Source organism: Diprion similis, chromosome 3 (genome assembly GCF_021155765.1).
Source record: "Diprion similis isolate iyDipSimi1 chromosome 3, iyDipSimi1.1, whole genome shotgun sequence".
NCBI classification, from domain to species: Eukaryota; Metazoa; Arthropoda; class Insecta; order Hymenoptera; family Diprionidae; genus Diprion; species Diprion similis.
The window spans coordinates 11,300,983-11,323,692 of record NC_060107.1 but is presented as its reverse complement, the minus strand read 5'-3'; the positions used below and the strand labels follow the sequence as shown (position 1 = coordinate 11,323,692).

At 37.2% G+C, this 22,710-nt stretch overlaps 2 protein-coding genes across 5 annotated transcripts; both read right to left on the bottom strand.

Moving 5' to 3' along the window:
* Positions 1-2,064: 2,064 nt before the first annotated feature.
* On the bottom strand, positions 2,065-5,646 carry LOC124404837. The gene is made up of 2 exons (XM_046879269.1): positions 4,112-5,646; positions 2,065-3,495 (listed from the first exon to the last, which is right to left on the bottom strand). Exons 1-2 carry the CDS (start codon positions 4,931-4,933, stop codon positions 3,280-3,282), a joined length of 1,038 nt encoding a protein of 345 aa, XP_046735225.1. The 5' UTR covers positions 4,934-5,646; the 3' UTR covers positions 2,065-3,279.
* A 2,424-nt stretch (positions 5,647-8,070) lies between these two features.
* LOC124404839 (ubiquitin domain-containing protein UBFD1-like) lies at positions 8,071-12,237 on the bottom strand. Of its 4 annotated transcripts, none has more exons than XM_046879275.1 (4): positions 12,167-12,237; positions 10,192-10,727; positions 9,489-9,677; positions 8,071-9,005 (listed from the first exon to the last, which is right to left on the bottom strand). In XM_046879275.1, exons 1-4 carry the CDS (start codon positions 12,177-12,179, stop codon positions 8,895-8,897), a joined length of 849 nt encoding a protein of 282 aa, XP_046735231.1. In that variant the 5' UTR covers positions 12,180-12,237; the 3' UTR covers positions 8,071-8,894. The 4 variants fall into 4 exon arrangements, with proteins under 4 accessions (XP_046735231.1, XP_046735232.1, XP_046735228.1 ...); XM_046879276.1 differs by having other exon boundaries at positions 10,192-10,685; XM_046879272.1 differs by lacking the exon at positions 12,167-12,237 and adding an exon at positions 11,986-12,160.
* Positions 12,238-22,710: the final 10,473 nt, after the last annotated feature.

The window sequence follows — 22,710 nt, the reverse complement described above, 5'->3', positions numbered from 1 at the left end:
TTTGTATATTCTGCAGTTCTGCACACTCCGACATATCTGACTGGATGCGTAGACGAAATATTCAGTTGTTGAGAAAGGCTTGGAGGGTTTCTACTGTATAAAGTTGAAGAGGTAGACTGCGCCAAGTTAACAATCCTTGGAGCTGCGATGTAAATTTCAATACTTCAGCGCCTGTAACATTTACTCTGCTGTTTGTTTAAGGATGAGTAGACCGCACTGTCCGAATTGAAAATTAGGTGGGTAGGAAGAAAGAAAACAACCGTTTAAAATATCTCTAGCACTGTTCTCAATACTGAAATGTTGGGGTACGCTCTAATGAAATACCATCTTGTTATAGAAATGATTCTAAATACATTCGAATAACACAAACTAAGATATGAACAACTTGCAAAAGGTTTGTAATAAGAATGTTTCAAATAATTTTGGCCCTTAGTTTGTTCATCATGCAGACTTCTAGAGATGAACGAAAAAAAAACTTTGCAAATCTTTATCTCCCAAATGAATAAATATAGATTCGTGTAAGTACGGTACAACAGATTTGCGTCATGTACGTCATGTAAGATTTTTTCAATGTTTTTCAGAAGTTTTTTTGGAGATCTGGCCAGCGAGAAAAATGAATCCAGAAACATTACAATCAGAGTAAAAGTACCAGACTTTAATCCTTTTCAATGTTCCAATTATAAGAACCTGTTAGGAAATTTTTGATATCTTAGTTTGTGTCATTCTAAAGTACCATTGTTTCATTCGTATTCACTGTCATTCGTGCAAATAACATTACCGAAGGTGTTTGTTTTCACAGATTTTTTCTGTTTTATTGACCTTGTTTTTATTTGGACGATACGGTCCGCTCAAACTTGATTCATCGTTAGTGATTCTTTTCTATAACACTCTTCGATGAAGTGAATTAAAACAGATAATTACAACGTACTATGAATCATATAAAACCTTGGATCGTATTGAATTGCGGATCATACGTCGTTGTTCAAAATTCCGCAGAAGTTTTTGAGGAAATCTTTCGTACTACTTTGAATATTTGGTGATTGTGATAAAACTAGTGTAATTGACTTCAGTGATTACGAATCAGCGAGAATAAGGTAGTACATGTTGTAAGATCTTTCCTATTGTACAGTTGCCCGATGCAATGTATGTATTTGCTAAAATAAAGAGCAGCTTGTGTAAAGTCTGCAGCAATTTCAAGTTTATTCTAAAGTCCATCCGACCTCGAGAAATAATATTTCAAAAACTTCATCCGCAATAATGAAGTGTTTAAATATTTTAGCTGTTGTAGTACTTCTTACTATTTTTCAGATATTTCTCATAAAAATTGTTATGCTGTGATAACATATTGGAAACACTTTTTTTATACTCGGAGATTTCAGCAAAATAGGGATTTTAGAAACCAATTAAATCTCCACATGAATTAATAATGAATGTTCAAAAATTAACCCACCAAAGTTCTCAGAGTTAACTAAAACCCGCTGTGTCATAAAATCCTTTTGTTCGAATGAACGTACCTTGAAAATTTTTGGATTATATAAAGGTTTAATATAAATTAAATATTTTTGATTGTATAAACACTTTATTTGAGTGGCGTACAATAATACTTACGTACAATATAATTCTTTACAATAATACTTACGTACAATATAATTCTTTGTATAAGAAAAAATAGTATCAACAGTTATATGGGTAAAATCAAAGGTCAAAGATTTTGATTTTATATTATTAGGAGTCTTAAATTGGAAAATTTAAGATATCAAAAATTTGTAGCACCGTCAGTCTTTCCAAACACTGACACATTTCATAACTAGTTACATAAAATTTGGAATGGTTTTTTCAACGCCACTATTAGACATATAAATATTTACTTATCAAGAGATTTGTGAATATTTTGTGCTGCCACACATTAAATATAAATTTAATTTACAAGTACCTAAACATACAAGTGTGATAAAAACAACAGGTGAAGACATATTGTACAAGCCTATCCGACGGAGACAATTTCTCATGACTTATCAAAGTTTACAAATTTTTTCTAGTGAGCATGTTTCGATTGAGCAGTAATGAAAAAATACAACACAACGAACATAGAAATCAAAAAAGGAATTATTATCTATTCTACATTTCAGAAGAAACCTTTTTTGCTGCTGGCGTTACAAAATTTCGGTGTATATTTGAGTGTGCTGAAATTGACTCCAACATGGCACGACGAATGGCATTTTGTAGGAAGGCGCATGCCCAATGTATGTGCTTTAGGTTGTTTCGTGTGGTAGCAAATTTGTTTTTTTTCACTTCCACCGGAAAAATTTGTTGTAATGAAATTACATTTTCTCCATGCTGAAAAACTTTAATGTCCGGAAGCTACATTTAAGAATTGGATCTAAGGTGGATTAAAGAGAGATTTTGCAAGTTTTTCAACACAGAGCAAAGAGACAAAGTTACTTCCAAACGAAACATCCTAAGCTATGTACGATCAAGAGGCATCGCACAACAAAACCAAAATAATCAGTCACACAAGTTACACTGCAATCTTCTCTACGTTTAAAAACTAATAAATAATCAGGAACGAATAATTACTTTGTAATTAATTGGAAACGCCAACTATCATGGCACTTTGTATATTTGGAAAAACTCAGGCACTTTTAGTATATATGAACTTAACTTTTAAAGTATTAAAGAAAAAATAATCATTCCTCAGATCTCTTAAGATTCTATAATATATCAGCAACAAATTTTAAAAAATAATACTTTTGCAAAGATCGGTTTTACTTCTAAAGATTCAATTCTCTGAGTATTAACAGTCTTTGCATGTTGTGTGTAAACATATAATTTTCATGTATATAGTATAGTATAGTATAGTACGTATGTATATATATATTCCTACGGGTTTGCACATACAGTTTACCCTGCGTCATCGGGCAGTTATTTAAAACCCTGATTCTTGGGGAAATTACGCCATTTTCCCTTCATTTGCAAATTTCCATTAATTATTACAATCTATTGGCAAGACGATTTTAAACTGGTGTGCAAATTTTATTCACATGGAATGCAAAAAAAGGGTTGCTTTGTACTAATACAAAAGTAAATCAAAGATTCGAAAAAGAATGCTAGTCATAACGGCCAGTAGCTGATGGCTGTTTCTAAATCTATGATTTAAACGGCAATGGGATTATGAGAAAATTGATTAAAAATATTCAACTACCTATGGTTTTAGGTAGCCCGAAGAAAATTGCATATGTACAATTAATTATTGTCGAGGTAATAGGCTCGGTTTCAAACCTATCCGTACTCAGACGTTACAGTTAGACTGAACTGCCCGTCCTTTACGTTGGTGCCGTGATACCAAACTCTGGTGTCCAACAGAATTATATCCCCGGCATCAACGGAGAAGTCAAATTTCTTACAAATTTTGTCACATTCTGGAGTTGGCGCTACCGACCAAGTTTTGCTTCCCTGTAGCTGACCCTGCCACATCAAACGTGGAATGTAATCCAGCTAGAATACAAAACGTTCCGATTACAGTTTGAGTCATGTACCTAAGGCGCTAATTTTTCGAGGGAAATTAAACAAGAACGTCAAATTCAGATAGCTAAAAAAACTAATGTAATTTGCTACTCGAATGACGTTTCATACTTAGGATGTATATTTATAACGTGAAAAGTTTGTAACATTAACGTAACAAATGTGTAGGAAAGAATTCAGATTTTCTACCATTCCCAAAAAATTAGAGTTATTCTGGCTGCAAAAAATTTCTAAATATTTTTTTCAACTGATATCTCAATAATTCTGAATTATGTACCTACAAAGAAATCTGATTATCTCCGACTCTCAGGTAATGATTACCATGCATAAAATTTCAGTCAAATTTTTGAAATTGCTTAAATTATATGAAAATAATGAGAATACACTGATTATGTATAAGAGTATGTAAGACTTCTCATTAGTTGGTCAAAGTTACTTAGAATCATCAAGAATTTCGTCTGTAAATGATCAGAAATACTTTTCTGCCAAATACAAAATATCTGATTTTGATATCGGTATAATGATGCTGTGTTAACGTTGCAAACATGGACCTCATTGCTTCTTTGGCTTTAAGCACCGAGGAACTCACATGCATAACAGCGCCTTGTTCGTATCCAAGAAAAACATAATTGGTGTGCGGTACTTCGGCATCTTGAGGCAGAAAGTGCGGAGTTTGATAAAATTCTTTCATGATTTCCAGCACCTGGGGGTGACAATTTTTCCATCCGACATACCAGGGCTGTTCCCCAGGCAAATTGAGGGCCCTTCGATCGCTCATTGCAAAGACTTCTTTGAGGCTTGCAAAGTTGCTTTTAAAATGAAGGAACTGGCACTCCTCCTGAACACTTTCGTAAGCGCCTTCGATACTCTCGTAGAGATTTCTAAAGAAGTACAGGCTGAACACTTTTCTTGCCGGCCAATGACCTGCCGCATTTTTTATCACCATCGGTCTTGACGAGTAAGCATAGCGCTTGAATTCTTCTCTTGTCAGATTGGGAAGAATTAGGGCTGAGTCTATATCGCGACAAAATTCACACGTTGAAACAGGCCGCGTGAATTCCCAAACAAAGTAATTGTTCGGTACCAAGCAACGAGTTCCCAATGCATATTTGATTGCAAAATTGACAGGGAAATTTTCTGACAGTAAACAGTAACTGAGTAGGGTAAAAAATGCTGCTGTAAATAGTTTCTTGGAATATTTTAATTGAGAAATTATATTGTTACATTTCTTTTTGCCCACTTTGACAGTGGCGATTGTTGATCGCTCTTGTAGATCAATTAGACAAGCTCCTCGTCTCATATAATTAGAATTCAGCGCTATAAAAGCCTCTCGTATTATCTCTAACGCTTCTTCATCTTCTTTGGAATCGGCGTAAACGCCTTTGGTCAACATTTCGCACGTTTTCGTCATTATTTTCAATGCGTTGATTGTTGTTATGCATATTATAAGGCTTCGTAGTTGTGAAGCAATTGTGGTTCGTTAATTTCAAGGTGTAGGTAATCATTTAACTTTATTTAAATTATTCTTCGTTGCTCAAAGGTCATAATAATCCTTCTCCTTCCCACGTGATCCGAGCTTCCTTCGCTACGTTTCAACTTTCATGCATTCCTCAATCCTCACTCATCCGTAAATCCATAACAATCGCTCATCACGGAATTTCTAACATACGGTTTTCATTTGTTTCGAAAGCAGCCTTGCAATCGTGTGTCTGTGTTGATCTGCGTGCCGTTAATTGTCCCACTTCAGGTTATTATTCCGCTCGTCGTACTTAAAATTTTACCTACGAAACTCAAATACCTACGGATTGCGCAATGACGTTATGTATTTTGAATGGAATCACGCGCGTCGACGTTCCTTTTTTTTTCTTTTAAGGATAAACATGCATTGAAGTACTCATCGCAAACAAACAGTTCATCCGCTCAATTTAAAACCAAGTGGTACTTCGTTTTTGGTGAATATCTGCCGTGAAATCAAGGCAAACAAAACTCATGAAACGTCATCAATCGATTGACATCACCCACTGCCGTCCCATGATCGCATGCACATGATCGTTAACGCGCGGGAGGCGGATCCATAACCGGGAACCCGTCCTTGGTAAAAGTCTGAAGAGCACTGAAATGGCATGGTATAGGGCTATAGGCTCTTTAGTCTCGAGCGTCGAGCTTGAAGCACAGAAATAATAACAATAAATTGAACCTCTGTGATGTTCATTCTGTGCTCAAGCACCGCGTATTACGCTGAACGTGATATATGTGTGTATACACATGCCTAAACCGCGTAGGCATGCGTGTTATTTACTTCGTTGCGCGCAGCCTCGAGAACGCAGATCACGTGACCAACAACCACGGCTTCCAATTGGCTCAGGGCTCAGAGCCAGGACACTCGACCAAACATTACGCAGTACCCTTCGAATGATGATGCATCAGCCATTCAAATTTGAATTCAGTGGGGGATGCTGGAGTTGAAGCAGCTGAACTGTAACCGGAGTAACTGGAAGTCGCGTTAATCAGGCGTTTCCTGTCTTCGGATACTAAACAGATGTGGACCTTCATGCTTTTTGTTGAGATATGAGAGGGAGCAGGGCGTGCGTGGTTTTATAACGTTTCTAGAATCTCATTCATCCATTCTTCGGCGAAAATTACTTTCATAAATTTCTACGAATTTATTCGAAATTTGAATTCTTAATAATGTTTTAGTTTTTTCGGAAATTAATTTTTCGTAACGCTTTACTGGCGAACAATACGCAGAAACTTCGGAACTCCGTTTTTCTTCGGATTGCAATGGAAAACAAAGAGTCTGAGAAATATGAGTTTTCTCGAGGAATTTCTTCAATTTTCAGCTTTAACGGCCACGTAAATTTTTATTAATATTACCTTGATTTTCAGCTGATTGTTTTCGAAGCGAAAGTGACGGAACTGCTTGTACAAATATTTGGAACTGGCTTGATACTCTAGAGCACTTGATCCCATAGTGGCGTATATTCAAGGATATACAAACGCAGTTCGATCTATAGGCATAACCATGACGTAAATCAGGACATATGGCTATGCAATCTGCTCAATCACATGAGGGTATCACTTCTGCAACAGCCAGGACACGAGTCACATCTTGGCTAAACAGCGCTTCCTTCATTACATAGTTGACGGGATAATATGAATGTTAGAAGAACAAGTTTTCGAAAATGTTTCTCACTCATTTTATTTATGTTGCTTGTTTATATAATCCAAAATCACACGGTATTGCATACATTATAAGTATATGAAAATTCTGTATTGAAATAGTATTAGGTACATAATATTTTCGACAAATAAATTTTGACGTACAGGCTGCAGTTGTAGTTTTAGGTAAATTTTAAGTCTTGCATAATTTAAAAATATCTTTTCTACTTAAGACAGTATAAAACCGAATTTACAATCTACATTCTACGTGAAATTCATAATTTGTGCTTTTAGAAGCATACTTAAATGTTTCAGACTTTTTTGAGAGTTCAACTTTCAACATTTAAGCCAATTGGCAAACCATAGTTAAATGTAATTGCCGTGTTATTTGGCGTGAACTTCGTTGTTATTTATTATAATATTTCATAACCGGGCACAATATATACCTATTTTCCTTTCTTATATATTTACTTATATACATGTATACATATTTACACGTATATGTCTACATGTTTATTTCATCACAAAGCATTGACTAAAAATTTGCCTTATTAATTATATTCCAATCGCTTATTTAAACATGATTGAATTTTTAGTCTCAGCACATTTAATCTGTAGCGTAACACTTAAAAAAGTTCTTTCCAGGGTTCTATAACAACAATTTAGAATTTTGATTCTCTAAAACTTGTGTAAAAAAATGTTGAGTCACATATTCTTTGAAAGAAGTACGGATTGGAAATTTGATACAGTCAATTTTGGGTGAAAAAATAATGCTGGCAAGAGATAATTTATGAATCGAATAATAAATTGCTAAAACTACTTGTCTCCTACTCCGGGAATCCAGAATAACTTGGGCTTATAAGAATGAACACATTTTTGATTACAGGTAACCTGAAAGTTTTATTATAAAAATAATTTATTGAAAAAATAATTTGAATAGAAAAATGAACGATATCAAAAAAACAGTTTTTCATCCATGCAATCATATTAGTATGGACTCTCTTGATTTAAATTGGTCAATAATTTAAGTAAGCGATTGAGAAGCTTTGTCCGTAAAAGAAGCCACTTCGAGGACTAACCATTCCCGATTTACATCTTCATTTTTTATACTGACATAGTAGAAAAATTTTACATGTTAATGTTTTGCAACATTTTTATCACCATGTCGTTCTTAAACAAATTTCTCCAAAAATTGCGCAAGTAAAATTAATTTTCGTTGTTTAATATTGCTTCCTATGAAATTATGGTGTGAATATTCATTATTTCATTTCTTCCATTTTCAGTTCTGAACATAACGACGATCTTTATAAGCAACCAACAAAAAGCTTTTGGACTTACTTGGTCGAAGGTAAAATAATTAAACTCACCAAAAATTAAAGGCGTTTTTTAACGAATGTCTAATAAAGGTACCATAATGTATCAGATCAAATCCATATATCGAATAAATGACATTTCGGCACACATCAGTACCCGTATCCAAAACACTCACGGAAAAATGTCTGAAGAAATAAATTGCGAAACAAGAGTGAGAAAAAAAGGACTTGTTTTGTAGACAAAGCTTCGCGCGTAGTAGAAAACTGTTTACATTTTTTGTAAGTGTATAATATCTTTAGCAGTTATTCAAATGCAGTATGACTAAGTTAATCTTGAAAACTGTATCGAAATGCATTGAAATTACATATTAAGTTAAGTTACTCGTGGCTTGGCAATGGTATAATGACATCAAAAAAAAATTCTGAATAGAGACACTAATTAAACACAAAAATATCTTTTTGGCTGACTTGCTTTATATTCAGAGACGGTATTGCATTATATTAGTCGTGGATATGCACAAATGCTATCAGAGTAGAACACATTGTAATATATACATACAATATATAAATTGAAAGGTAAAAAGCTTAAAAAATTTCCATCTCTTCTATGCCGAGTAATAGAAATTATGTTTCTTGCGTCCAGTGGTCAAACATCGAGTAAAGTTTTTATTAGTACCTAGTTAATTTATATGCTGGATTACGCCAGTTAAGTTTGCAGATTGAATTTGCAAGACACTTAAATATCTTTTATTTGAAATACTTCAGTTCCATTGCTCGGATTGATATCGGAAATAACTTACTCTGAAAAATGTTTGACTAGCACAGTCGTTCGTGTCGATCTTCATACCACGTTGTTTTTCTCCCTTCATTTACAGATATTTCTATTTCAGTAATTTTGAATCAGAAATATTGCCATTTACCCAAAATAGAATCTTTTATAGCCGAAACATATTGCGCAGGTACCCAGTATATCCAGTACCTCGACGCTTCTGTCGGACCCAATTGAATCGCCTGGAAATTTTGAGAAAAATAAATTTTGATAATTCACATTATACGCTAATATATGGGGTATTATTTTTAAATCAGGCAACATTTTGAATTTTTACCTCAGTTTGTTGAAAACAAAATGCTGTATACTTGATTATAAAAATTTTTCAAAAATTTTTCAAAAATTTCTAACTGAAGAAAAAGTTGAAGCCAAAATTAAAAAAAAAAATTTAATTAGGATTCCTTCAATGAGTAGAATGAAGCATATTAAAAATTTTACTTTGAAAGTGTATCCGATATAAAAAATTATGCTTCTGACGTTAAAAAAAATAATACTGATAATATAATAATAAATAAAAATCCTAAAAAGAATGGTACAAGAGTAAATCACTCCTGCTTTAAGCAAGATGAGACAAGAATAGCTGAAAGAAACAGCTGAATAGATCTGAGAATCAAAGCACAGGAATAAATTCGGAATAATAATTTTTTCTGTCAATGTAAATTCACCATTATGTGGTATTCTGGGTGATCGTGGATTGGTTCGCTGAGAACACCTTTTATTGAGTTCATTGGTATCTTGTCTGTGCGTTGCTTAGTTCCAATCCATAGTTGATCTTGCTCCAATTTAAACGTTAAACGAACTTTCCCACCCGACTTGTTCAGCATACCAGCGAGTGGATAGTCCGGAAGTGAGTCCTAGACAATAATGCAAAATTTTCACTATCGATTTATATATATAAACGTAGAAAAATCTCTGTAAAGTATTTGCTAATATTCCAATATGAAAATTCCTGAATTTCACAGATTTCCTGTGTCGTAGAATACAATCTGAACCACTACTGTAAATGAAGATAAATTCCTGCAAACTTTTCTACTTTTTTCTGCTCTGACCGAATTTTTTTCTTTTAACTTGCAGGTATTTCTTCCGATCATATTGAATCAAGAACACAACACTTTCGAAATTGGGTCTGCAAATGTTCTTCATATTTCTCATTTGAGACACTATCCTACTCAGTTTTTGGAATCTTGTTGCATAAAATCTGAGTGTTATTGAGAAAAGAGAAGAAAAACGAAATCGTATCAAAATTAGTACGAGCTCCTTTTATTCCAATTAATTCATTAACAATTCTAATTAATTCAGAGTGTCCTGAGAGATTTGAAGGATGTTAAGTTGTTGCTTTTGAGAAGAGTAGTACTTCCCATAACAAACCTTGCTATCTAGTATACCAGGCATCGCATCCTCAGGAATACCTTTATCCAAGACTTTACGGTGCATTTTTTGCTGTGATAATGGTTCCTTTCTTGCAGAAGCAGTCGCTTCGTCGACTAGGTCCTGTTTTGTGGGTATTGAAACAGCCAAAACGTCGTTCAGCTTGGAACCAACGATCATAATCTTGGCACCTTTCGTAACGCCCAAACTTCTAAGAGTTTGTTCGTCTTTCGCCAGCCCTTTAATCATCACTTTCTGCATGGCCTGTGGCACTGCGATAATATCCTGTAAATGAGCCTTCAAGTCTTTGACTGTATCATCCAATGGAAAATTGACGTCTATCTTTTGTTTGTTATAGATTATCTTGAAGTCGATTCGTTCCTTAGGTTCATCTTGGGAAGTTGCTGCCACCGCATTGTCATCCGCTTTCGATTCAGTATCGGATACATCATTTTTTGAAGGATTGTCTGGCGCTTTTGAGTTTGTGATCAGTTCTGTAACACAGCAGTTGTCATTCCTGTCACCCTTTGTGGTTCCTGAAAAAGAAATAATTATTACTAATTAGGTATATTAGTTGAATAAGATCGGATTGTGAATCTGATATGTTACATTTGGTCTGAAAGTCAGTTCAACATTATTGTATTATTTTTATGACACAATGACATTAGTCATTGCTTGGTGAGAAAATTGTTTTTAAGAATGAATCAGCCATACCAAACTGCTGACTAGATCTTCACAAATCGTCTGAAAAATATTCAACACTTTTTGAATGGTATAATTTAACACACAAATGTAATTGTTGACAAACATTTTTTGTATCAGATGTGTACAAATCTATTTTTATACTTCTGGACGTGACTGTATGTGCTACTTTTTTTTAGTCAATCTTCAGAGATCTTTATGGTAAGTTTAATAATTTCAATGTTTTAATTATAAAAATTAGTCTCCAATTTTTGAATTCTAAGTTTCTATTATTCAAATTCATTCAGATACATTTCAACTACATAATAGAGATGAAGTTCCAATAGAATTCACTTTAATTGGTGCAAACAAAATCATTAGAGATTTTTTAAATGGATTTTTCTGGTTTCCTAACTTTGGATTACAATGGTATGGTCGATTCAATCTTAAATTCTTAGACTTTCGTTCCGAAAGCCAACATTCAACACAGTCAACTATTGGTAAAGAATGTAAATGCGAAAAAATATTCTTGTTACGTAGAATTTTGTATATGTAATATACTTGAAACAAAAATTGTACATTCTAAATTTGGACAAGTGAATAATAAAATTTTTTTATTGACACAATAATATTTGTCCGATGTATTTAGAATAAATAAGTATTTTCACAATCCAATGAATAATTATTCACCGCATAATACAAATTTTTACATTAGTTTCCTTCAAAATGAAAATTAATTATAGATTGGAGAAGAATGTCCGTATGGCAATTGGTATTTACTACAAATACAAACAAAAACAGTTAGAAATTTTACGTTCCGAGAAGAAATTTTGAGAATAAAGATACCGATAGTGAATTGATAAGTGAGGTCCGTAAGTAAAACTGTAATTAGTTCATAATGGTTTGAAAACGAAGAAGTTTTGAATTGAAAATTTGAAATGTACGAAGGTTAGGTTGACAATATTTCATGAGATTAAATTTCACGTGAAGATCGAAAATAGTTTCCAACGATGCGAGTTAAACGCATCTCTCCGAGGAGACCGAAATATATATATTTTCGAAATGTTCAATATGAAATATCATTGTTGTCAGAAGCTTTATATCTGGTCTGACTTGCATAGTTTGCGAAATGACAATCCAGGATATTCGAATATCTTTTGAAATTGAAAATAAAACGACAAGACAACCTCACTGCCAATGTAACACCAATAATTCCATATCGGTATTCAATATAACAAATCGCCGACGGCATTTGGCTTCAAATTGAATGTAATTGTAAATACTTTCCACGTACCAACGCACTCCATGATGTACAGTGATGATGTAGAGCCTGTGGATATTCGTCAGTGCATAAAATCCGTCGCACACTACCGATCGCACATCCCTTAGCCCCGTTTCCATGAAACCGAATTGCGTCGCGCGAAGTATGACGGCCGTTTCCTTTTTCGGATTTCCGATTGGCTGTAAGAGTTATCAGACTAGTTTGACAGTTTCCATTTGACCGACAAGTCTAATATATACTTTTAAACTATTCGAATGATAACAGTATGAAATAACTTGTTAACTAGAAACACGTATAACCCCAAATTTAATCCCAAAAATGGAATTAAACTCTGGAGGTTCATCCAGCCAACTTGAACAAGATTGCTGGAGCTGTAGAAATGATTCTGCATATATAGAATGTAGGGTTGCACAATATATATATCGTGCAAGCATAAGAATACAATGGCGCGCTAACTAAAGTCTGTAAATCAACAAGTTGATCGGAATCGATTTATACGACCCTTTCTAGGTTAATTTGACGCCCAGAAACTCATAATACACGGTAAAAATAGCGTAGGATGAACAGCAGAGAAACTACGACTCACAGACCATCAGTTGAAAAATCGACAAAACAGCTTTTAGTTTTTTGGCTGTAACTTTTGATCCGTTGCTCGCAGCGTATTGGGACTGCGCTCAATCGTTTTCTCTCGCAAAATTACGTCAGAATAGTGCCTCAACGAATCAATTGCAGCACTTTTCAAAATCGGTAAAATTTTTACAAAAAATCCAAAGGGGTTAGCCTTACTTTTTTTCGATTTTCGGAGCCGAAAATTTTGCGACTCGGAATCGATTTGTACGACCCTTTCTAGGCTAATTTGGCGCCCTGGAACTCAGAAAACACAGTAAAAATAGCGTAGGATCAACAGCAGAAAAACTACGACTCACAGACTATCAGCTGAAAAATGGACGAAACACGTCTTTCGTTTGTCGGCTGTAACTTTTGATCTGTTGCTCGCAGCGTAATGATACTGCGCTCAATCGTTTTCTCTCGCAAAATTACGTCAGAATAGTGCCTCAACGAATCAGTTGCAGCACTTTTCAAAATCGGTGGAATTTTCACTAAAAATCCAAAGGGGTTAGCCTTACTTTTTTTCTGATTTTCGGAGCTAAGAATTTTTCGTCTCGGAATCTATTTGTACGACCCTTTCTAGGCCAGTTTGACGCCGAGGAACTCAGGAAACACAGTAAAAATAGCGTAGGATCAACAGCACAGAAACTACGACTCACAGACCATCAGTTGAAAAATCGACAAAACAGCTTTTCGTTTTGTGGCTGTAACTTTTGATCCGTTGCTCGCAGCGTATTGGGACTGCGCTTAATCGTTTTCTCTCGCAAAATTACGTCAGAATAGTGCCTCAACGAATCAATTGCGGCACTTTTCAAAATCGGTGAAATTTTCACAAAAAATCCAAAGGGGTTAGCCTTACTTTTTTTCTGATTCTCGGAGCTAAGAATTTTTCGTCTCGGAATCTATTTGTACGACCCTTTCTAGGCCAGTTTGACGCCCAGGAACTCAGGAAACACAGTGAAAATAGCGTAGGATCAACAGCACAGAAACTACGACTCACAGACCATCAGTTGAAAAATCGACAAAACAGCTTTTCGTTTTTTGGCTGTAACTTTTGATCCGTTGCTCGCAGCGTATTGGGACTGCGCTTAGTCGTTTTCTCTCGCAAAATTACGTCAGAATAGTGCCTCAACGAATCAATTGCGGCACTTTTCGAAATCGGTGAAATTTTCACAAAAAATCCAAAGGGGTTAGCCTTACTTTTTTTCTGATTCTCGGAGCTAAGAATTTTTCGTCTCGGAATCTATTTGTACGACCCTTTCTAGGCCAGTTTGACAACCAGGAACTCAGGAAACACAGTGAAAATAGCGTAGGATCAACAGCACAGAAACTACGACTCACAGACCATCAGTTGAGAAATCGACAATACAGCTTTTCGTTTTTTGGCTGTAACTTTTGATCTGTTGCTCGCAGCGTAATGGGACTGCGCTCTATCGTTTTCTCTCGCAAAATTACGTCAGAATAGTGCCTCAACGAATCAATTGCAGCACTTTTCAAAATCGATGAAATTTTTACAAGAAATCCAAAGGGGTTAGCCTTACTTTTTTTTTGATTTTCGGAGCCGAAAATTTTGCGACTCGGAATCGATTTGTACGACCCTTTCCAGGCTAATTTGGCGCCCAGGAACTCAGAAAACACAGTAAAAATAGCGTGGGATCAACAGCAGACAAACGACGACTCACAGACCATCAGCTGAAAAATCGACAAAACAGCTTTTCGTTTTTTGGCTGTAACTTTTGATCTGTTGCTCGCAGCGTAATGGGACTGCGCTCTATCGTTTTCTCTCGCAAAATTACGTCAGAATAGTGCCTCAACGAATCAATTGCAGCACTTTTCAAAATCGATGAAATTTTTACAAGAAATCCAAAGGGGTTAGCCTTACTTTTTTTTTAATTTTCGGAGCCGAAAATTTTGCGACTCGGAATCGATTTGTACGACCCTTTCCAGGCTAATTTGGCGCCCAGGAACTCAGAAAACACAGTAAAAATAGCGTAGGATCAACGGCAGAGAAACTACGACTCACAGACCATCAGCTGAGAAATGGACGAAAGACGTCTTTCGTTTTTTGGCTGTAACTTTTGATCCGTTGCTCGCAGCGTATTGGGACTGCGCTCAATCGTTTTCTCTCGCAAAATTACGTCAGAATAGTGCCTCAACAAATCAATTGCAGCACTTTTCAAAATCGGTGAAATTTTTACAAAAAATCCAAAGGGGTTAGCCTTGCTTTTTTTTTGATTTTCGGAGCCGAAAATTTTTCGACTCGAAATCGATTTGTACGACCCTTTCTAGGCTAATTTGACGCCCAGGAACTCAGAAAACACAGTAAAAATAGCGTAGGATCAACAGCAGACAAACTACGACTCACAGACCATCAGCTGAAAAATCGACAAAACAGCTTTTAGTTTTTTGCCGGTAACTTTTGATCCGTTGCTCGCAGCGTATTGGGACTGCGCTCATTCGTTTTCTCTCACAAAATTAGGTCAGAATAGTGCCTCAACGAATCAATTGCAGCACTTTTCAAAATCGGTGAAATTTTTACATAAAATCCAAAGGGGTTAGCCTTACTTTTTTTCTGATTCTCGGAGCTAAGAATTTTTCGTCTCGGAATCTATTTGTACGACCCTTTCTAGGCCAGTTTGACGCCCAGGAACTCAGAAAACACAGTAAAAATAGCGTAGGATCAACAGCAGACAAACTACGACTCATAGACCATCAGCTGAAAAATCGACAAAACAGCTTTTAGTTTTTTGCCGGTAACTCTTGATCCGTTGCTCGCAGCGTATTGGGACTGCGCTCAATCGTTTTCTCTCGCAAAATTACGTCAGAATGGTGCCTCAACGAATCAATTGCAGCACTTTCTAAAATCGGTGGAATTTTCGCGAAAAATCCAAAGGGGTTAGCCTTACTTTTTTTCTGATTTTCGGAGCCGAAAGTTTTTTGACTCGAAATCGATTTGTACGACCCTTTCTAGGCTAATTTGACGCCCAGGAACTCAGAAAACACAGTAAAAATAGCGTAGGATCAACAGCAGACAAACTACGACTCACAGACCATCAGCTGAAAAATCGACAAAACAGCTTTTAGTTTTTTGCCGGTAACTTTTGATCCGTTGCTCGCAGCGTATTGGGACTGCGCTCAATCGTTTTCTCTCGCAAAATTACGTCGGAATAGTGCCTCAACGAATCAATTGCAGCACTTTTCAAAATCGGTAAAATTTTTACAAAAAATCCAAAGGGGTTAGCCTTACTTTTTTTCGATTTTCGGGGCCGAAAATTTTGCGACTCGGAATCGATTTGTACGACCATTTCTAGGCTAATTTGGCGCCCAGGAACTCAGAAAACACAGTAAAAATAGCGTAGGATCAACGGCAGAAAAACTACGACTCACAGACCATCAGCTGAAAAATGGACGAAAGACGTTTCTCGTTTTTTGCCTGTAACTTTTGATCCGTTGCTCGCAGCGTATTGGGACTGCGCTCAATCGTTTTCTCTCGCAAAATTACGTCGGAATAGTGCCTCAACGAATTAATTGCAGCACTTTTCAAAATCGGTGAAATTTTTACAAAAAATCCGAAGGGGTTAGCCTTCCTTTTTTTTTGATTTTCGGAGCCGAGAATTTTTCGACTCGGAATCGATTTGCACGACCCTTTCTAGGCTAATTTGACGCCCAGGAACTCAGAAAACACAGTAAAAATAGCGTAGGATCAACAGCAGAAAAACAACGACTCACAGACCATCAGCTGAAAAATGGACGAAACACGTTTTTCGTTTTTTGTCTGTAACTTTTGATCCGTTGCTCGCAGCGTATTGGGACTGCGCTCAATCGTTTTCTCTCGCAAAATTACGTCGGAATAGTGCCTCAACGAATCAATTGCAGCACTTTTCAAAATCGATGAAATTTTCACAAAAAATCCAAAGGGGTTAGCCTTTCTTTTTTTTTGATTTTCGGAGCCGAAAATTTTTCGACTCGGAATCGATTTGCACGACCTTTTCTAGGCTAATTTGACGCCCAGGAACTCAGAAAACACAGTAAAAATAGCGTAGGATCAACAGCAGAAAAACTACGACTCACAGACCATCAGCTGAAAAATGGACGAAACACGTTTTTCGTTTTTTGTCTGTAACTTTTGATCCGTTGCTCGCAGCGTATTGGGACTGCGCTGAATCGTTTTCTCTCGCAAAATTACGTCGGAATAGTGCCTCAACAAATCAATTGCAGCACTTTCCGAAATCGGTGGAATTTTCGCGAAAAATCCAAAGGGGTTAGCCTTACTTTTTTTTGATTTTAGGAGCCGAAAAATTTTTGACTCGGAATCGATTTGTACGACCCTTTCTAGGCTAATTTGACGCCCAGGAACTCAGAAAACACAGTAAAAATAGCGTAGGATCAACAGCAGACAAACTACGACTCACAGACCATCAGCTGAAAAATCGACAAAACAGCTTTTAGTTTTTTGCCGGTAACTTTTGATACGTTGCTCGCAGCGTATTGGGACTGCGCTCAATCGTTTTCTCTCGCAAAATTACGTCGGAATAGTGCCTCAACGAATCAATTGCAGCACTTTTCAAAATCGGTAAAATTTTTACAAAAAATCCAAAGGGGTTAGCCTTACTTTTTTTCGATTTTCGGGGCCGAAAATTTTGCGACTCGGAATCGATTTGTCCGACCATTTCTAGGCTAATTTGGCGCCCAGGAACTCAGAAAACACAGTAAAAATAGCGTAGGATCAACAGCAGAAAAACAACGACTCACAGACCATCGGCTGAAAAATGGACGAAACACGTTTTTCGTTTTTTGTCTGTAACTTTTGATCCGTTGCTCGCAGCATATTGGGACTGCGCTCAATCGTTTTCTCTCGCAAAATTACGTCAGAATAGTGCCTCAACAAATCAATTGCAGCACTTTCCAAAATCGGTGGAATTTTCGCGAAAAATCCAAAGGGGTTAGCCTTACTTTTTTTTGATTTTAGGAGCCGAAAATTTTTTGACTCGGAATCGATTTGTACGACCCTTTCTAGGCTAATTTGACGCCCAGGAACTCAGAAAACACAGTAAAAATAGCGTAGGATCAACAGCAGACAAACTACGACTCACAGACCATCAGCTGAAAAATCGACAAAACAGCTTTTAGTTTTTTGCCGGTAACTTTTGATACGTTGCTCGCAGCGTATTGGGACTGCGCTGAATCGTTTTCTCTCGCAAAATTACGTCAGAATAGTGCCTCAACAAATCAATTGCAGCACTTTCCAAAATCGGTGGAATTTTCGCGAAAAATCCAAAGGGGATACTTTTTTCTGATTTTCGGAGCCGGAAATTTTTTGACTCGGAATCGATTTGTACGACCCTTTCTAGGCTAATTTGACGCCCAGGAACTCAGAAAACACAGTAAAAATAGCGTAGGATCAACAGCAAACAAACTACGACTCACAGACCATCAGCTGAAAAATCGACAAAACAGCTTTTAGTTTTTTGCCGGTAACTTTTGATACGTTGCTCGCAGCGTATTGGGACTGCGCTCAATCGTTTTCTCTCGCAAAATTACGTCGGAATAGTGCCTCAACGAATCAATTGCAGCACTTTTCAAAATCGGTAAAATTTTTACAAAAAATCCAAAGGGGTTAGCCTTACTTTTTTTCGATTTTCGGGGCCGAAAATTTTGCGACTCGGAATCGATTTGTCCGACCATTTCTAGGCTAATTTGGCGCCCAGGAACTCAGAAAACACAGTAAAAATAGCGTAGGATCAACAGCAGAAAAACAACGACTCACAGACCATCAGCTGAAAAATGGACGAAACACGTTTTTCGTTTTTTGTCTGTAACTTTTGATCCGTTGCTCGCAGCATATTGGGACTGCGCTCAATCGTTTTCTCTCGCAAAATTACGTCAGAATAGTGCCTCAACAAATCAATTGCAGCACTTTCCAAAATCGGTGAAATTTTCGCGAAAAATCCAAAGGGGTTAGCCTTCCTTTTTTTTTGATTTTCGGAGCCGAGAATTTTTCGACTCGGAATCGATTTGCACGACCCTTTCTAGGCTAATTTGACGCCCAGGAACTCGGAAAACACAGTAAAAATAGCGTAGGATCAACAGCAGAAAAACAACGACTCACAGACCATCAGCTGAAAAATGGACGAAACACGTTTTTCGTTTTTTGTCTGTAACTTTTGATCCGTTGCTCGCAGCATATTGGGACTGCGCTCAATCGTTTTCTCTCGCAAAATTACGTCAGAATAGTGCCTCAACAAATCAATTGCAGCACTTTCCAAAATCGGTGGAATTTTCGCGAAAAATCCAAAGGGGTTAGCCTTACTTTTTTTTGATTTTAGGAGCCGAAAATTTTTTGACTCGGAATCGATTTGTACGACCCTTTCTAGGCTAATTTGACGCCCAGGAACTCAGAAGACACAGTAAAAATAGCGTAGGATCAACAGCAGACAAACAACGACTCACAGACCATCAGCTGAAAAATCGACAAAACAGCTTTTAGTTTTTTGCCGGTAACTTTTGATACATTGCTCGCAGCGTATTGGGACTGCGCTGAATCGTTTTCTCTCGCAAAATTACGTCAGAATAGTGCCTCAACAAATCAATTGCAGCACTTTCCAAAATCGGTGGAATTTTCGCGAAAAATCCAAAGGGGATACTTTTTTCTGATTTTCGGAGCCGGAAATTTTTTGACTCGGAATCGATTTGTACGAGCCTTTCTAGGCTAATTTGACGCCCAGGAACTCAGAAAACACAGTAAAAATAGCGTAGGATCAACAGCAAACAAACTACGACTCACAGACCATCAGCTGAAAAATCGACAAAACAGCTTTTAGTTTTTTGCCGGTAACTTTTGATACGTTGCTCGCAGCGTATTGGGACTGCGCTCAATCGTTTTCTCTCGCAAAATTACGTCGGAATAGTGCCTCAACGAATCAATTGCAGCACTTTTCAAAATCGGTAAAATTTTTACAAAAAATCCAAAGGGGTTAGCCTTACTTTTTTTCGATTTTCGGGGCCGAAAATTTTGCGACTCGGAATCGATTTGTACGACCATTTCTAGGCTAATTTGACGCCCAGGAACTCAGAAAACACACAGTAAAAATAGCGTAGGATCAACAGCAGAAAAACTACGACTCACAGACCATCAGCTGAAAAATCGACAAAACAGCTTTTAGTTTTTTGCCGGTAACTTTTGATCCGTTGCTCGCAGCGTATTGGGACTGCGCTCAATCGTTTTCTCTCGCAAAATTACGTCGGAATAGTGCCTCAACGAATCAATTGCAGCACTTTTCAAAATCGGTGAAATTTTTACAAAAAATCCAAAGGGGTTAGCCTTCCTTTTTTTTTGATTTTCGGAGCCGAAAATTTTTCGACTCGGAATCGATTTGCACGACCCTTTCTAGGCTAATTTGACGCCCAGGAACTCAGAAAACACAGTAAAAATAGCGTAGGATCAACAGCAGAAAAACTACGACTCACAGACCATCAGCTGAAAAATGGACGAAACACGTTTTTCGTTTTTTGTCTGTAACTTTTGATCCGTTGCTCGCAGCGTATTGGGACTGCGCTCAATCGTTTTCTCTCGCAAAATCACGTCAGAATAGTGCCTCAACAAATCAATTGCAGCACTTTCCAAAATCGGTGGAATTTTCGCGAAAAATCCGAAGGGGTTAGCCTTACTTTTTTTCTGATTTTCGGAGCCGAAAATTTTTTGACTCGGAATCGATTTGTACGACCCTTTCTAGGCTAATTTGACGCCCAGGAACTCAGAAAACACAGTAAAAATAGCGTACGATCAACAGCAGACAAACTACGACTCACAGACCATCAGCTGAAAAATCGACAAAACAGCTTTTAGTTTTTTGCCGGTAACTTTTGATCCGTTGCTCGCAGCGTATTGGGACTGCGCTCAATCGTTTTCTCTCGCAAAATTACGTCAGAATAGTGCCTCAACGAATCAATTGCAGCACTTTTCAAAATCGATGAAATTTTTACAAAAAATCCAAAGGGGTTAGCCTTCCTTTTTTTTTGATTCTCGGAGCCGAAAATTTTTCGACTCGGAATCGATTTGCACGACCTTTTCTAGGCTAATTTGACGCCCAGGAACTCAGAAAACACAGTAAAAATAGCGTAGGATCAACAGCAGAAAAACTACGACTCACAGACCATCAGCTGAAAAATGGACGAAACACGTTTTTCGTTTTTTGTCTGTAACTTTTGATCCGTTGCTCGCAGCGTATTGGGACTGCGCTCAATCGTTTTCTCTCGAAAAATTACGTCGGAATAGTGCCTCAACGAATTAATTGCAGCACTTTTCAGAATCGGTGAAATTTTTACAAAAAATCCAAAGGGGTTAGCCTTCCTTTTTTTTTGATTTTCGGAGCCGAGAATTTTTCGACTCGGAATCGATTTGCACGACCCTTTCTAGGCTAATTTGACGCCCAGGAACTCAGAAAACACAGTAAAAATAGCGTAGGATCAACAGCAGACAAACTACGACTCACAGACCATCAGCTGAAAAATCGACAAAACAGCTTTTAGTTTTTTGCCGGTAACTTTTGATACGTTGCTCGCAGCGTATTGGGACTGCGCTCAATCGTTTTCTCTCGCAAAATTACGTCGGAATAGTGCCTCAACGAATCAATTGCAGCACTTTTCAAAATCGGTAAAATTTTTACAAAAAATCCAAAGGGGTTAGCCTTACTTTTTTTTGATTTTCGGGGCCGAAAATTTTGCGACTCGGAATCGATTTGTACGACCATTTCTAGGCTAATTTGGCGCCCAGGAACTCAGAAAACACAGTAAAAATAGCGTAGGATCAACGGCAGAAAAACTACGACTCACAGACCATCAGCTGAAAAATGGACGAAAGACGTTTTTCGTTTTTTGCCTGTAACTTTTGATCCGTTGCTCGCAGCGTATTGGGACTGCGCTCAATCGTTTTCTCTCGCAAAATTACGTCGGAATAGTGCCTCAACGAATTAATTGCAGCACTTTTCAGAATCGGTGAAATTTTTACAAAAAATCCAAAGGGGTCAGCCTTCCTTTTTTTTTGATTTTCGGAGCCGAGAATTTTTCGACTCGGAATCGATTTGCACGACCCTTTCTAGGCTAATTTGACGCCCAGGAACTCAGAAAACACAGTAAAAATAGCGTAGGATCAACAGCAGACAAACTACGACTCACAGACCATCAGCTGAAAAATCGACAAAACAGCTTTTAGTTTTTTGCCGGTAACTTTTGATACGTTGCTCGCAGCGTATTGGGACTGCGCTCAATCGTTTTCTCTCGCAAAATTACGTCGGAATAGTGCCTCAACGAATCAATTGCAGCACTTTTCAAAATCGGTAAAATTTTTACAAAAAATCCAAAGGGGTTAGCCTTACTTTTTTTCGATTTTCGGGGCCGAAAATTTTGCGACTCGGAATCGATTTGTACGACCATTTCTAGGCTAATTCGGCGCCCAGGAACTCAGAAAACACAGTAAAAATAGCGTAGGATCAACGGCAGAAAAACTACGACTCACAGACCATCAGCTGAAAAATGGACGAAAGACGTTTTTCGTTTTTTGTCTGTAACTTTTGATCCGTTGCTCGCAGCGTATTGGGACTGCGCTCAATCGTTTTCTCTCGCAAAATTACGTCGGAATAGTGCCTCAACGAATCAATTGCAGCACTTTTCAAAATCGGTGAAATTTTTACAAAAAATCCAAAGGGGTTAGCCTTCCTTTTTTTTTGATTTTCGGAGCCGAAAATTTTTCGACTCGGAATCGATTTGCACGACCCTTTCTAGGCTAATTTGACGCCCAGGAACTCAGAAAACACAGTAAAAATAGCGTAGGATCAACAGCAGAAAAACTACGACTCACAGACCATCAGCTGAAAAATGGACGAAACACGTTTTTCGTTTTTTGTCTGTAACTTTTGATCCGTTGCTCGCAGCGTATTGGGACTGCGCTC

Bases quoted from the DNA above. Each gene is read 5' to 3' on its own strand.
- LOC124404839 (XM_046879272.1), bottom strand. From the start codon at position 12,124: ATGCCGTCGGCGATTTGTTATATTGAATACCGATATGGAATTATTGGT. The intron at 10,728-11,985 runs GTCAGACCAGAT...TTTCTTTTTCAG, and splicing joins TCATTTCGCAAACTATGCAA to GAACCACAAAGGGTGACAGG. The intron at 9,678-10,191 runs GTTTGTTATGGG...ATTATTGTCTAG, and splicing joins CTGGTATACTAGATAGCAAG to GACTCACTTCCGGACTATCC.
- LOC124404837 (XM_046879269.1), bottom strand. From the start codon at position 4,933: ATGACGAAAACGTGCGAAATGTTGACCAAAGGCGTTTACGCCGATTCC. The intron at 3,496-4,111 runs GTGAGTTCCTCG...TTTGTATTCTAG, and splicing joins AACAAGGCGCTGTTATGCAT to CTGGATTACATTCCACGTTT.